Below are 17,593 nucleotides of genomic sequence, written 5' to 3'. Positions count from 1 at the left end.
AATACATATTTAAAGCAATTCTCATTATTCTCTATCTCCAAAAAAATCTTCCTCGCTCACAGGACTGTATTGGTGAAATTATTAAGGCTACTCCACATAGTTAAAAGGAAGATTTATTTAGTGGATAACTTACAAATTAAGGGATAGGTAGGTCGCAGGGTCTGGGGAAGGTGTATCGCAGTCCAGCGGTGTTCTTTGGAGCTCTGCTTGGTCAACCTCCACCGTCAAGGGTCCAGAACCAGAGCAAGGGCTGGCCCATCCAGATCTCAGGTCCCCAGGCGCCTCCCTTGGCCCCGCCTTGTAGGTGTGATAGTTGCCGAAACCTCAATCGGGGTTGGAACTTCCAGATCAAAGCTGGAACCCACTACATCTTCCCCTTTTTGTCTAAATAAGAAGGTTCTAACCTAATACAAGACTGAGTCTAATATTTTCTTCCACCCCCAACCCTATAACCATCATCCATAACCCTGAGAATTGTGAAACCTAAGGGAGAAGGGGCGTCATTTTCTTAGAATTGCTTCCTGCTGTTTAGGGGGTGATGTTATCTCTGCTGGGTACTGTGAGAAAGCTCAGATAGTTAAATCTCAGACTAACTGTAGGTTCTGCAGCAAGTCTTAGAGTAATGGGTAAGATTGTCTGAAATTCTGGCAAGAAGTGTAGTATGATGATGATTACCATGGCATCATTCTGGATTGGGTAGAGTTGTTGTTGTTGGGGCCCCATCTTCCTTCTGGAGACTTCAGAGATTGCTATTGGAAAAACTTATTTGTTATCAAAATGGAAAGTTTGGATTTAAAGAGGACATAGCATGTAAGAAAGGATTCTGAGAAATCAAGAGTAAGCATGGAGAGAATTAGAATCTTGAAGACAATGGTCCCTTTTTTTGTTTGTTTGTTTGTTTGTTTGTTTCCTTCTGTCCCACACCAGAGGGCTCTTCTGATACGGGACTGAAGAATCTCTCAACCTTTTCTTTTAGCAATATGCTTGGGTTTAGAGAAGGAGTAAGCCAATTCCATCTCCAAAGCCAGCTTGGCTTATAATTGAATTGGAACCACAACTTTTCTAGATTGAGAGAGAGATAGATGTTAGACAGAGATTTTACTGTGTGTAGATTGGTACCAATAGATTCTTTCTTTCTGCTGTAGACATCCGGATATCCAAGGCCTTATGATTTTTGGAAGATGGGTATTTCCATTATCCTGGAAAGACAAAAACAGAACCCTACCCCAACCTTTGAATGTTAAATTTTTCTTACAACTTGCAGAGATGTCACATTGGTGGATGATCTTTTACTTCTCCTCATCAAGGGAGTTTTCCTGTTCGAATCGAAGTTTTATTAATTTTGTTAGTATCCATAGCTTTTCTTCTCCTGCAGAAACAAAGGCAAAACCCCTTCCCCAACGTAGAACATATCCAGGTTTCCATTCTGAGGTCAGCACATCCTTGAAATAAACCAGTTGGTTTAGCTCAGGAGTTTTGTCTGTCGTCCAATGTCTCTCTGCAGCTGTTGTTCCTTTCTCATCAGCATTGAGAAAATTCAAGGTTAATAAAGCACTATGCAATCTATTTCTAGGAGTCATTGTTACCTGTTGCTGTTTATTTAGCATATCCTTTAAAGTTCGATTGGATCTTTCTATGACTGCTTGGCCTGTGGGATTGTGTGGTATACCTGTAACATGCTTTATATTGTAATAAGCAAAGAATTGTCTCATTTTACTGGAGACATATGCTGGGGCATTGTCTGTCTTAATTTGTACAGGTATTCCCATGATGGCCATAACTTCTAATAGGTGTGTAATCACAGAATCAGCCTTTTCAGAACTCATAGGAGTTGCCCATTGAAATCCTGAATAGGTGTCAATGGTATGATGTACATACTTTAATCTTCCAAATTCTGCAAAATGAAACACATCCATCCACCAAATTTCATTTCTTTGTATACCTTTTGGATTGCTCCCTGCAGGTAATGGAGTTTGGTTATAGATGGAACAAGTAGGACATTTTTTCACAATATCCTTAGCCTGTTGCCAAGTGATGGAGAAAACCTTCTTCAAACCTTTGCTATTTACATGGTATTTCTTATGAAATTCTGAGGCTTCTAGCATATTACCTATTAGTAACTGATCAATTTCATCATTACCTTGTGCTAGAGGTCCTGGCAGACCTGTATGGGATCTGATATGTGTTATATATATATAGGATGTTCCCTTTTTCTGATGATTTCCTGCAATTGTATGAATAATGAAGTTAATTCTGTATCATCAGGAATAAATTCAGTAGTTTCAATATGTAAAACAACTCTCTCTGCATATTGAGAGTCAGTGACTATATTTAGGGGTTCTGTGAAGTCCATCAGTACCATAAGAATGGCATACAGTTCTGCCTTTTGTACAGAGCTGTATGGACTTTGAACCACTTTACTTAAGTCCTCTGATTTATATCCTGCTTTCCCTGATTTATTTGCATCAGTATAGAATGTGAGGACTCCAGAAATTGGCTTTTTTTGTACAATGTGAGGAAGGACACATTCAGTCTTCTTTATGAATTCTATTCTCTTGCTTTTGGGATAGTGGTTGTTAATCTCTCCCAAAAAGTTACTGCAGGCTCTCTGCCAGTATTCATTATCTTTCCATAGTGATGAAATTTCCTCATTAGTTAAAGGTACTACAATTTCTGCTGGGTCTATTCCTGTCAACTGACGAAGTCTTAATTTACCTTTTTGAATCAAATCAGAGATCTTTTCTATATAAGTCTTTAATTTCTTATTTGGTTTACGGGGTTGGAATATCCATTCCAATATAATATCTTCCCTCTGCATCAAAACACCTGTGGGGGAATATCTGGAGGGGAATATGACAAGAATGCATTTAAGTTCTTCCCCAGGTACCTCCCACGTTTTTCTTTTAAGATTTTATTTATTTATTATGCATACAATCTTCTGACCTGCATATCTGACCACTCTCTGTTCCTTCGAGAGATGCTCCAAAATCAAGGAGATAAAGGGAAAGTTATACTTTCTTCCAAGAAAACCAATTTTATTATGTGTGTAGTTTATTCATTTTACTTATGTATAATGTTTACATTGTATTGATGGTTTTCTGACAATTACTGCAATTTTTGCTTATTCATTCATTGCTATAACAGAAAGCCAAAACTGATAATATAATCAAATAAAATCTATTTCTTCTGCTACTAAGATCTGTGCATCTGATTTTCCTTTGTTCGAGATGGCAAACATTAAAATTTAAGCATATAAACAGTCTTTGTAATCTGATAGCACTTACTCTACTTGGGATATATATAGAACTAGAGGTTGGGACCCATTCAGAAACTCATATGTCCTCTGTATCATTGTCTTGTATGTATTAATTTTATGAATTTTAGTATTCTTATTTTTCACAAGCTCAATTTCATTATTTTATGCCTATCACTCACCCAAACCACTCATCCGCAGATACAAATGCTTCATCATATATACATATGTGTGTATACATATATATGTATGTATGTACATATATATGTACATACATATATATATATTTCAATTGAGAAATAAGAATAATGTTAAAATGTGTTTTTGGTAGAGTTGGAGAGAAAGCTCAGTGCTTAAGAGGTCTGGCTGCTCTTCCAGAGGACCTGGGTTCAATTCCCAGCACCCACATGGCAGCTCAGAACTGTCTGTAACTTCAGCTTCAGGAGATTCACACAGATATACATTCAGGAAAAACACCAATGCAATAAAACATATTAAAAGAGTAAATTATAAAAATAGACTTTTGCTAAACCTTTATTTTTGACATAAAATGCATAAACATTTGAAAAGCTTGCATTATGTAGTTCAGATTTTCTATTGGTATTTAAACTATGGTAATATTATGAAACACTCCAAGGAATATCTTGAACCAAAAATAATCTCTTAGTAATGTCTTTCCTGTGAAATAATATTCATATTACCTTTAGAAGAAGAACAAGCACTCTAGTCAACACAAGCCTTCCTTTCCTTATATGTGGTTCAGAAGAAAAATAAGACATAAGGGACAAGATCAGTTGAATCATTGCACTGTCTAAAGCAGTGATTCTCAACCTTCCTAATGCTGTGACACTTTAGTACAGTTCCTCATGATGTGGTTATCCCCCAACCATAAAATTATTTTTGTTACTACTTGATAACTGTAATTTTGCTACTGTTCTGAATCATAATGTAAATATCTGATATGCATGATATCTGATATACAACCCTTGTGAAAGGGTCTTTTGACCCCCTAAGGGGTCACTACCCACAGGTTGAGAACTGCTGGACTATAGAAAACATTTTTTTCCTCAGAAGTTAAGATGTCTAGGCAAACATGGCAAAAGTTTCCATGAAAAGGAAATAATTTTTGTTAGTATGTCCATTTTGTTTTCCATTTCTTAATTTGGCCTCATGAATCCTTGTTACTGATTAAGTAACTACATATGAAAGAGTTGCTATATAGCACATGCAAAATACTGCCACAGGGTGTAATCAGTCTCTTTCATGTGGCTGCCATCCCATAAATAATGACATGGAGGCTTATTATTAATTGTAAAAGCTTTTTATTAAACCAATCACAAGGTGTCCAATTATGAAAGCTTTTTATTAAACCAATCACAAGGTACCTTTCACACAGTGTGATCAAATATCCCACAACACCAAGTCAAACCATTACAGAAAATTCTTAATTAGTATGGTTGAAGCTACTACAGAAAGTCCTCATTCACCATAATACATGATAGCCAAGAAAAAATGCCATATGGCAGGGCTACTGAAGGAATTTCACTACTAGATAAATAGCCAGCAGTGTTTTGGGGATGAAGCCACAATTGGCACCCCCAAAGGTTAGACTTGGTGGTATATGATTTCTTCTTGTTGGGGTCTTCACACCTGAATACAAGCCTGGAGTGATCAGCAGTTATGATCAGCAGTTCTAGGAATCCAGAAACACGTGCTTAACCTCTATAACAATGTGTCAAGATGCAAGACATGCTGTATAAAAAGAGTAGTTTTTAGGACATTTTTATTGAAAATTTTTTTCATATGATATATTTTGATCATGTTTTTCCTTCCTCCAATTCTTCCCAAATCCTCTCTACATTTCTACTCACCCAACCTTAAATTCTTTCTCTCTCTTCCTCTCTCTCAAATAAACAAACAAACAAAAAAACTAAACAAGCAACCAAAAACCAAGAGACACAGTCCCCTCTATGCAAAACCACAAAATCAAAAACAAAACAAACAAGCAAAACACAAACACACAAAAAAAAACCATTCCTAAACAAAGCAGAAAGGAAACAAAATGTCCAAAATAATACCACTGAGTTTCTTTGTGTTGGACGACTACCCCTAAGCTTGAGGCCTATCCTGGAATATGCTTCATATACCTAGTGAGACTCCAATGAAGAAAACTGCTGAATTTGCATAACAATACAATGATGCCTAATGGCGTGTTACTATACACACAGATCAATGCCTTGTTCAGCCCATGTCAGAGAAGCTTTTAGATTCAGTAGATGGGAATCAATACTGGCTGTTGTGCAAAAAAATAAGAGAATTTGGAGTACTCAGTCCTCAATGAGATGTCTTCCTTAAACCCCTCTGCTCAAGGCTCAGGAATCTATGTAGAAGGAGAATCAGAAAGGATGCAAGAGCCACAGGTGATGGATGACTTCAAGAAAACAGTGTCTTCACCACACAAGAGGACTGATTCACATATGAACTCACAGAGACTGTGGCAGCATGCACACGTCCTCCAAAGGTTCAGGCCAGATCAAGTTCTGGCACTGAGAAGGGGAATTTACACAGGATCCCACTCCTAATCATGAGGCACTCTACAACTGATAACCATTACTAAAGGGAAAATCTGTCTTCTCCCATGGAGTCTCACTGCATATATCAATCACATTCCAGGATAGGCCCCATATTCAAGAGTAGTTGCCCAACACAAAAGGAACTCAATAATATTTTTGTGAATTTTTTATTTCATTTTGCTTTGTTTAGGCATTTTTCTCCTATTGGTCTTTTGCTTGTTTTATTTAATAGTACTAGGTTTTCCCCTAGTGCCCATGACCACTTTAGCAGTGTCAGGAATGGATTCCATCTCTGGGAGTGAGCCTGGTATCACACCAAAGCATGGTTGGCTAGCCAATAAAATCTGTGTTGTTGTACCTTACAATATTGTAAAACTTATTACAAGTATGTCTTGTAGGCAGGTTCCTGCAGTAGGTCACAGGGTTTCTGACTAGGTGATACTGACTATTACTTTTCTCATCCGGAAGTATGCAAAGTACGGTCCAGCACTATGAGTGCTAGTCAGTAGGAGTAAAGCTAGTTAGGCACTGGCTCAACTTCTCTGTGTTCTGTAACATAAGTAAGTGCTATGTTCAGCCATAGGGCTTTACCTTCCGGTTGTGGGGAGTAACCAGTAGCCTTGAGAATAGCTTGTGATTCTTAGAGGTTTCCACGGGGCTCCTTTGCCAGCAACTTACCAAGATATGACCCATTCCTAGCACTGGAGGTTTTCCTTTCATATTTATCTATATTATTAGATGTTCCCACAGCAGTAGATTTTCATGTGGTTTTTCAAATGCCTTCTAATATTATTTGTCTTTGCTCATATTCTGTGCTTTAACCCTCTCTATCATGTCCTTATTTAATCATCCTATTTGCTCTCTATAACATTATATTCTATTTTCCCTTTCTTGAGGCATCCTCTTCTCCCTCCTAGTCCCTTACTTGGCACCAAATCTCTTTGGTTATTTAGATTGTATCATGTATATAAAAATCTGAAAAGCTTGCAGCCTCATATAAGAGAATAGCATTATTGCAAAATGGGTAATTTTTAACCTTGGGATTTAATGCTGCTTTTTTCAGTTGGTTTCATACATTCTTTCTGTGTCTCTCTTATTTTTCTTTATTTCATTTGTTTATTTGTAATCTCAAATAGTGTTCCTGCATTATAATAGATTTTTGATCATCAAGTAAAGGTATTTTAGGAATATCTATGCTGCTTAAATTTTTTCCCAACTTAACACAAGCTACTCTTATTTTGGAAGAAGCAATCTTAATGGAGAAGATGCTTGTGTCAGATTGGACCATAGGCAAGTATGTGGGTCATTTTCATAATAAAGATGAATATGGGAGGGCCCAGCTCACTGTGGGCAGGTGGTCCTGGGAGGTATAAGAAAAGAAACTTGATGTGAACCCAGGGAATGAGCCAGTAAGTATCATTCCTCCACTATCTCCTCTTTAGCTCCTGTCCTTACTTCCCTCTGTGATGGCTGTGATCAGGAGTTTTTTTTTTTTTTTTGGTTTTTCAAGACAGGGTTTCTCTGTGTAGCTTTGCGCCTTTCCTGGAACTCACTTGGTAGTCCAGGCTGGCCTCGAACTCACAGAGATCCGCCTGGCTCTGCCTCCCGAGTGCTGGGATTAAAGGCGTGCGCCACCACCGCCCGGCTGTGATCAGGAGTTTTGAGATAAAATTAACCCCTTCTTCTTCAAGTTGCTTTTTGGTTATAGTCTTTATCACAGTAATATAAAGGAGACCAAGACAAGGGATATGGCTCAGTTGGTAAGTTCCCTGATTTTCAAGCACAAAGACCTCTGAATGTGATCCCTAGAATCCATGTAAAAAGCAGGGCTTCATGGTTAATGTCTGTAACCTCAGAACTGGGGTGGTGGTGGTGGAAGAGTGGAGGATTATGGAGGCCCACAGAGACTCCATTATGTGGCCTTATTCCATCTTGACTCAAGGTCAGAGAGTCTGAGCTTGTTTTGCCCCACAAGGCTGCTAAATAGGAAGCATGGTTACCAGGTGTGTTATACTTCAAGGCCTAATTACAGAATGTTTTGCCATAAGATGTGGCTACTAGATGTTTTAGGAATTAAAGAAGTGTTTAGACTTGTCTGTACCATTGTGTCCTTGAGAGGGGAGGTCTTTTGCCTCTCCCCTGGCTGGTGCATAAAAAGCCTATGTGGGGCAACTGTGGTATGGACCAAGAGCCCTCCTGATGCTATTCTGTTTCTCTGCCGTTTTCTTCATCTATGTCTCTATTTTTCATATCTATTATTTCTCAATCCACACTCCCCTATACAAAGGACTGTTTGAAGGTCAGGCTGCACTCAGCAGAGGATCTCTAATTCAACCAGGTAGCCTGATTGAACTGATAAACCTCAGGTTCAGTGAAAGACTCTGTCTCAAGAAATAAAGTTGGAGAGCAATCAACGAAGACACAGGACTCAGTTCTTTTTCCTGTTTCTGTGATGAAAATTCGTTGACAAAAGCAACTTACTGGAGAAAGGTTGTTTGGATCCCAGTTCCAGGTCACAGTCTACCATGGCAGAGAAGCCACAGCAGGAAGAGTTTAAGGGAGCTGGTGACCTGATGCCTGTAATCAGAAGAGAGAAACAAATTCTAGTGCTCAGTTCACTCTCTCCATTCTATGTAGTTAGGGATCTTCACCCATAGATCAGTCCCACCCATAGGATCAGATCTTCCTACCTCAATGTGGGTAACAGGCATGGCTTGAGGCTCATCTCCCAGATGATTCTAGAACCTATCAAGTTTATAATTAGGACTTGCCATCACAATAACCAGTGTTGACTGATTTCTGGTTTCCACATTCTTATATGCCCAGAAATACATACATACACATGCACACAAACACAAAATAAAATTTTATAGGCAAATTTAATTTTTAAAAATCACTCCTTTTTCCCCCTGTTTGTTTAATCCTAGGGCATATGCTATCACCTCCCAGAGAGTTTTTCTCTCAGAGGAAAGAAATAATAAACCTACTAAATTCTTATTCTTCTTCCTCCTCCTCCTTGTCCTTCTTCTGCATTTTGTAAGCCTTAGAAGCTGACCAAGGAAGTGAAGCAACTCACAGATCATATTTTATTATGATCTTATTATATTCCTAACTGAAGGCTGGAGAGTCAGTGGCTAATAGTGTGCACTGCTTTAATAGAGGACCTGAATTCAGTTTCCAGCACCTGTGTAGAGTGGCTGGTAACTACCTGTAATCAGCACCAATGGATCACCCACCCTCTTCTGAACTCTGTAGGCACCTCTACTCAAGCGTGAACAAACCCTTCACTACACAATATACACATAATTGGAAATCAAATAAACCTTAAAAAATATTTTGTCTGCTGTGTTGGTTAGTAAAATTGTCAACTCAGTTGTGCACTTTATTATCTATCTATCATCTGTATTTATTTATTTATTTTGCATCCCAGCCTCAGTTTCTCCTCCCTCCACTCCTCCCAGTCCCTCTTCTCTAACTCCCCTCCAAAACCATCCCAGCCTGTAGCATGAATTGTTAGAAGATCTTATTAATAAAAACAAACCTGGAGTCAGCTATTGAGGTGAATGCTGGAAGATCAGAGAAGCAGAACAAGCCACAACCACCTCACCTTGCCAATTCCTCAGCTGATCCTGCTTCCTCAGACTGGAAGCCTCTGTGTCCTCATCCAAATGGAACATAGCTGAACTGTTGCTCAAAAGCCTAAAAGCTTAACCAGCTCTAGTTCCTGGTTTTCACACCTTATATATCTTTCTGCTTTCTGCCATCACTTCCTGGGATTAAAGGCGTGAGTCACCATGGCTGGCTGTTTCCACTGTGGCTTTGAACTCACAGAAATCCAGATGGATCTCTGCATCTGGAATGCTAGGATTAAAAAGGTGTATGCTACCATTAGGTGTGTTACCACACCTAACCTCTGTGGTTAATATTGTGGCTGTTCTGTTCTCTGACCCCAGATAAGTTTATTAAGGTGCACAATATGGTGCACACAATATATCACCACAAGGCAGAGCTCCGGGAAGCTAGTGGAAGTGGGGGAAGAAGGATTGCAGGAGCTAGTTGGGTCAAGGAGACCAGGAGAACACAGCCCATGGAATCAACTAAGCAGGGGTCACAAAGACTACAGTGCCAGTCAAGGAGCCCACGTGGGTCTGCACTAGTTTCTCTACATATATGTTGTAGTTGTTTAGCTTGGGGTTTGTGTGGGATTCCTAACAGTGGAAGTGCAGTGTCTGACTCTTTTGCCTGCTTGTGGGAACCTTTTTTGTCCTAGTGTGCAGCCTCATTCAGTCTTGATATGAGGGTTTGTGACTAGTCTTCTTGCAAGTTGTTATGCCATGTTCACTTGATACCTATCCCTGGGAGGGTTGCTCTTTTATGAAGGGAAATGCAGAAACAGTGGTTTTGGGGGAGAGGTTGGGGTGGCAGGGAGGTGTAGAGGAAAAGGAGGCTGTGGTCAGGATGTATTGTATGAGAGAAGAATAAATAAAAAGAAAAAATACAATATAATAAAATAAGATAAAACTAAAACCATCCCATTGGAGTTGGACAAGACAAACGTAAGGAAAAGAGCCTAAGAGAAAGCACACGAATCAGAGACCTGCTTTTTTGCACACTCAGGAATCCAATAAAAAACAATAAAATCGAAGTCATATTACATACACAGAGGACCTGGTGCAGACCCATGCAAGCTGTATGATGCTTTCTTTATTGAAGAAATTTAAGAAGAGATGACACCATGCAGCCAAGCCCAGAAGTTTTGTACCAAATAAAAAAGGAATGTGAATACTTCTTGTACATGATGCACTGGTGCCAGCAAGTACATTTGGTTATAACATACTTCACAAATATTTATTTAAAGTCTGATTCATATAAACCATGGCTTTCTCCCAAGAATAGATTCAAAGAACAGTAGCATTTCTCAGTTATAATATAAAAAGTCTTTTGTAACCCCAATGACTTTATCTAAGATTGAGTTTGGCTGAAGGAGGATATTCTCCTTCAATATAAATTGCTAAATGTTATGAATTACTGAACATCCATATCCTCTTTGGGGAAATTTGAAAATACACCATGGAAGCTGCAATATTGGAGACAACCTCAAAGAAAACAGACCATTACTGCTGTATATGAAGATAGGGGCAGATGAAGAAGGTGGGATTTGATGTTGACAAACAAGTTGTAGAAGCAAAAGCATTTACTAGACCTATGGAAATTATGTCCCCAAAGAATTTCTTATCATATCTATAAAATACAATTCAGTAAGAAAAGTGTGGGGAAAGAAACTGAAACATTAAATCAAAGATTTCTTGGTAAGAAATCCAGATAATACTACATGAACAAGCTAAGGAAAATGATTATATATATTTGCATCTGTGTTTCTATGTGCCTACACACACACACACACACACACACACACACACACACACACACACACATATATATATATGTATATATATATACATATATATATATATATATGTAATTTGTACATATTCTTGAACAAGTGGCTTATACAAGCCAGAGTAACCTGTATGATGTGAGCATATAATCTGGTAGCAATGACAATACATTGAAAGTTACTGAAAAGGAATATGATTTCACCTGAGAGCTGTTTGAAGAATCACCTGGTAGTAATGTTTAGGAATGAAGACAGGGAGAACATAATGGAAGAAATAAACAATTAAACTATTACAGACACACAGGTAAGTGGTCTTGAGGATGAGAATACCAGTTTTAGTGGAGAAATGTGTATAATATCACTTTTGATAGATGGATAGTAAGGTTTGATCTGTAGATGGATCGTATCTTTTTTTTAAAGTATGGATAAAGTATTTCTGATATCAAGGGCTTTTTATTCCCAGCCATGTAGTATGCGCTTTATTATCAGATCCTCTCACCACAAATTGAATTTAAGTCATTTTTGTTCAAAGCTCCCTGTGTATACTCATCATATCAATAAATTTGGATGTTACTTAAAAATATAGTGTGTTGTTTGTGAGTTCAGGGTTTGACTTTTGGTTTCAGTTACTGGGAGAAGAATGAAAATATTTCCTTCCCTTATGCCACTCCTGTCTTTTTTTGTTCTTCTAGGTTTATATTATTTGGTTCTTCAGTCTGCTTACATTCTTAATGAGTCAACCTGTGGGTTGATCTCAGAGAAATAAATCACTCTTGCCTTAATTCAAGCAGTGCAACAAGCTAAGACCATCTTCATACTGGCTGGCTTTACCCTGATGGCTTTGACTGCATTTTCATTATTGTGTTTGACTATGTTCAAGTATTTGTCTATTCATATGTAATATATATTGTTGCATTTCGTCAGCAAGTGAAATTCACCATTTCACATCAAATATGTCAGGGAAGACATTTCACAGTTATCAGTATTCTAGAGACTTTGTTCAGTGAAATCACACACAAACCTGCCAACAACACAGAGTAAATGTCTCATGACTTTCTGGCTTAATAACAAAATTTTTTCTCTATCACCCTCAAGTGTTTTTGAGAGAAACAGAATTATTATAACATTTGGAATAACATGATAACATGAAATTATAAATTGCTCCTTTATTAAAAGTTTTCATATATGCATATGATCAATAAATACAGCTGTGTTTACAAACTTATGAAGGAGATGATTACATACGTCAATTCAATTCAGTAATCTCTTCCAACATTTATTATTTCAAAATCCATCTTTACCTCTACAATATTGTGACTTTTAATAAAATTAATAGTAATTAATGGGATCTAAACTGTTATTTTTAACATTTTTTTCAGAGAATCTATGACTTGCTTATTTCTGAGGCTGTAGATAATTGGATTTAATACAGGGATTATAACTGTGTAAAACAGAGAAGGGAACATGTCTTGATCATCTAGTTCTGAAGATGCCGGGTGCACATACATGAAGAGAAGAGGTCCATAGTACAAGCACACAGATAGGAGGTGGGCTCCACAGGTGGAGAAGGCTTTCCTTATACCCTTGTCAGACTTCTTTTTTAAAATAGTAAAGAGAACAAATGTGTAAGAGATAAAAACTGTCATAATGGTAAACACTTGTATTGAACCAGAGAAAATAAAAATCATCAGATAATTCAAAGAAGGGTCAGTACAGGAAATTTTCAACAGTGGTATAGCATCACAGAAAAAGTGGTATAGTATGTTGGAATTACAGAAGGTTAGTCTGAATAGAAAGCTTTCATGAATTACAGCATGAAGAAAGCCACCTATAAATGATAAAACTAATAGACGAATGCACAGTCTATTGGTCATAATTACTGGATAAAGCAAAGGATTGCATATAGCTGCATAGCGATCATAAGCCATTGCTGCCAAGAGAAAACATTCTGTGGTCACACTTATTGCAAAGGAAAAGAACTGCACCATGCATTCAGAGACAGAAATCACCTTGCCCTTGTCCAAAAGATTGAATAGCATCTTTGGTGTCACTGTGGATGATAACCAAGTATCCACTAAAGCCAAATTACTAAGGAAGAAGTACATGGGGATGTGAAGTCGAGGGTCATTCCAGATAAGAGTGATAAGACCAAGGTTCCCCATAATGGTCATGAGGTATATTACCAAGAACACTAGAAACAGAAGGATTTTCCACTGTGGTTGGCATCTGAGACCTGTGAGAACAAATTCTGTCCATACTGTTTCATTCTCCTTTTCCATGTCGTCATTGAATGTCTCCTGAAATTAGATTTAATGAATGTAAGACAGTAGTCACTGGGAGTAGTCATATCAATATTCATGTGAATATTGAAGGAGCTTCTACAGATGAGATAATGTATTAAACTTTTTCTCATAGTCTGAAAAATACTACAACAGAAGGAATACTCTAGAAATCAAGAATGACAATTTTCTAATTGATTCCATGTGATAATGAGAGGACAGTAGCAGATTAAAAGTGAATGGGAGACCTTCTAAGCTTGTGATATTTTAAGTGTGAAACACACGGACACTGGAAATTTTGTGTCTTGGATGTGATGCATGAACATTAGAAAAAGCTATTTGAATATACTGGATTTTAAACAGTATTGAGTGCCTTGTAAAGGAATTTGCATTTATCCCTTAGGAATAGGTTTCTAATAAGATTCACAAGACATGGAATGATTTTTACAGATACACTTTTAAATAAATATTTGCAAGGCACAAAAAAAACTTTTAAGAGAAAAGTTGGACTGAGGGACCTAACCAAGACATAACAACAAATTCCCAAATAAATTTACCTTCTTAGTAGCCCAGATGGACGTTTTATATAAAATATTGGTGATTAAGCACACAGTAGTGATAAAGTCAGTACACAAATACGCATTAGAAATATATACTCTGAAAATATTCCTTTACAGAAGTCAACATAAGTATTACCTAGTCTATATTGCCATTAAAAGGCAGTTGCCCTGATGGGGTGATTATTACACAGGTTCAATAGCATTCCGTATATAGGATAACCAAGATGAAGTTACATAATAGGAATCAAAGAATGATAGGAGAAGGAGAGGTAAATCACTTGATGGCTGGGTCAGTCAAGATCAAAAGAAAATGAGAACTGCCTGCAACACTCAACTCTAAATGGAATGTCTCCATCAAATCCTTCCCCTTAGAGATCAGGGAACCCTGTGGAAATTGGCCAGAAAGAGTGTAAGAGCCAGAGGGGTTAGGAGCCACCAAGAAATGAGGCCTTCTAAATCAACATGAGCAAAGTTCTAATGAACTCACAGAAACTGAACACAGCATTCAAAGGGCCTGCAATGGTCTGCATCAGGTCCTCTGCATATATATTATAGCTTCCAGTTTAATGCTTTTATGTTGTTCCTAAGGGTGAGAATGAGTGGGTCACTGATTCTAGTGCCTTCTCTTGGATTGTTTTCCTTCTGGTGGTTTGCCTTATCCAACGTTGATGTGATAGATTTCGTTATGTTTTATAGTTATCTCTTAGAAGTCTCTTCTTGTCCAATGAGAGATAGAAACATATTAAAATGGGAATGGAAGAAGGGGAACTGAGGGCAGTAGAGTTAGTGGAAATCATAGTCAGAATTTATTATATAGAAAAAATATTTTCTATAAAAGGATAAAATAATAAAAGTAAAAAATTCCAGGAAGGACTATGTTCTCAACATCCAAGTGGAATATACTAAGGCCCATGACTCTATTAAACCCTAAAACAAGCAATGACTGGGTGCAATTAGGGCAGTTGGAAGCAGAGTTATGGGTAACCCCTTCCTTAAAGACTATAAGGAAATAAGTGTTGAGGAAAAGACAGGATACTGAGGAGGTGATATTAAAGAGACTGCAGTGTGGATAAATTTCATTTATTAGACAGACATACATGAATCACTTTCTAATTCATGAATACCTGCTAATCAGGGGCTTCCACTCACTCAAGAAGTCCAAAAGGCTACAAACTCAGTTTCTTGTGCCTCTCTTACCTAGAAAGAGAATGAGGCCGGGCAGTGGTGCACACGCCTTTAATCCCAGCACTCGGGAGGCAGAGCCAGGCAGATCTCTGTGAGTTCGAGGCCAGCCTGGGCTACCAAGTGAGTTCCAGGAAAGGCGCAAAGCTACACAGAGAAACCCTGTCTCGAAAAACCAAAAAAAAAAAAAAAAAAAAAGAAAGAGAATGAGGAGATTTGGTGGATGTTTTTTCACTCAAACCACATACACATACTTTCGAATACTTAGTGAGAAAAAGGACAGAGACAAAGAAATTGAGATCTTGAGGGCAAACAAGGCAACCATATCAAGACTTCAGCAAATGCATGTGGCACCACACCAATGGCATTGTCTGACTGACATGGGGCATCTTTAGTCAGCAGTAGTGGCAAAAGCTCTTATTTAAAGAGTTTTGGGACATGGTTTGGGCTACTATTAGTCTGCCTTGCTTTTCTGTTTCTATTCATTTTCAATCTTATTCCTCAACACTGTTTCTAATTAATTAAATTGTTCACTATACTAATCTTATATCCTGGATTAAGGAAAAGAAATCAAAGAGATTCTAGAAAAAACATTGAGCATAAAAATCATGTAAGTAGCCTGGGACCTCAAAATGTGACATTTATGGTTGTAGAGAAAAGATAAATAAATAAATGAATAAATATTTAAAAAATTAAAGATTGGTGAAAAACACCAAAATCAATGCTCTGGTAGAACAGCAAATTAATGGAACTATTTGAGTGTAAGAATTAAGAAATTATATGTGTGTGAGTGTGTCAGATAGACATATAACAAATAACGTTTATCATATATACATATATCAATATTTTTATATTCATATATCAAAATATTGTCATGTGAATTAAAAATATAAAGCTAATCATTAATCAAGACCAAAGAATTTAATCAGAATACATGATTGACTAAACACAGTGGGCCATTTAACAAAACAATGAGAAATATTTTTATGTAAGAGTCAAGGCTTGATTATTTAATCCTGTTATTAAAGTGTTTTTTACAGTTCTACCTCATCACATAATGTCATTGTGATTATGTCTGTAAGAGAATAGACATGTCACTCCAGCAAACCAGTCACTCTCACAGCATTGATTTTATTCAGAATTTAACAAAGTAGGGAAACAGGATCCAGTCACTATTTGCTCAATTTTTACCTGGTTCTTTTGATATTAATTTACTCTCATTGTTACATATATACAATATTTTTACTTTATATAATAATTTAGAATATAGTAATCATTTCTATCTTACCCACACACCAAAGGGCTTGTGGCGATCCTTCACAGTATTAGGCCTTCAGGAATATAAAAGAGAGCAAGTGGGATGCTCAGGAAGGTTGGAGGAAGGAAAAGAAAGGGATAACACAAGATAATGATTTTTTAATTTCAAAAAATAAAAAAATGGCTTTCAATAATATATATTTAAAAGTATTAGTCCTCATAAAACAGAAAAAAAAGCTGTAATTTCAGAGGACTGCCATCCATAAACAGTGCAATCTTTTCCCATGACCTTTCTTTTCAGAGGCTTCATTTCCAGGTCTCAGCAAACATGGCTTATATAAGCTTGAAGTACAAGAATCCACAGCTGTGTCGCTCCCTCCTTATTCCAAAGACTGAGGGAGTGGAAATGTGAAAGTCCCTTGAGGTCCAGATGGCTCCCTACAGGACAAAGTGAAGCTGCTCTACTAGAGATTGAGAATTTGGCCGTGTACGAGCATAGGCTGCTCCGTATGCCAGTGATCTAAGAGGTCAGCATTTGAGGGATTGCACAGGGTCTGAGAAGTTAGGTCAGGGAGTTTCTTCTTCTTTATGGTTCTTTTTCTTTTAAAGATTATGTGTACAAGTGTGTGTATGTCTATGTTTGAGTTTGTGCACAACTGTGGTGCCCATAGAACTTAAGAGAATGTTGAGCAGAAAGTAGTAAGCCACCAGATGTGAGTGTTGAGTTCTTAACTTGGTCCCTCTGAAAGAGCAGTATGTACTTTGGAGCCATATTTCCAGCTGAGACTTTCTTCCTAAGACTGTAAACGTGGTGATTACATACTCAGATTCCTTTTCAAGCATAAGTAAATCAGCTCAAACACAAATATTTAGTAAAAAAAAACATATCTATAAACAACATTAAGATTTGGCCACTGGGAACAGATTATAGTTGTCTTCAGAGTAAAAGGACTTTATGAATATAAAGGTTATTCCCTGTTCTTCCCACAACTAGAAAAATCTCTGTAATTTAAGTGATTTAGTTATGATTTTACTATTGTGACTTTATTTACATTTACTGATAAATTTTGTTGTAGTCCAGTTTATGTTTG

General features: G+C 37.3%; 1 protein-coding gene across 1 annotated transcript; it reads right to left on the bottom strand.

Annotated features, from left to right (window-relative positions):
- Positions 1–12,573: 12,573 nt before the first annotated feature.
- LOC128111532 (olfactory receptor 183-like) lies at positions 12,574–13,521 on the bottom strand. The gene has a single exon (XM_052739780.1). It carries the CDS (start codon positions 13,501–13,503, stop codon positions 12,574–12,576), a length of 930 nt encoding a protein of 309 aa, XP_052595740.1. The 5' UTR covers positions 13,504–13,521.
- Positions 13,522–17,593: the final 4,072 nt, after the last annotated feature.

The sequence above is a fragment of the Peromyscus californicus genome, unplaced genomic scaffold (genome assembly GCF_007827085.1).
Source record: "Peromyscus californicus insignis strain IS unplaced genomic scaffold, ASM782708v3 Scaffold_16__1_contigs__length_79575227, whole genome shotgun sequence".
Classification (NCBI taxonomy): domain Eukaryota; kingdom Metazoa; phylum Chordata; class Mammalia; order Rodentia; family Cricetidae; genus Peromyscus; species Peromyscus californicus.
This window is presented reverse-complemented; position numbering and strand designations above follow the sequence as displayed.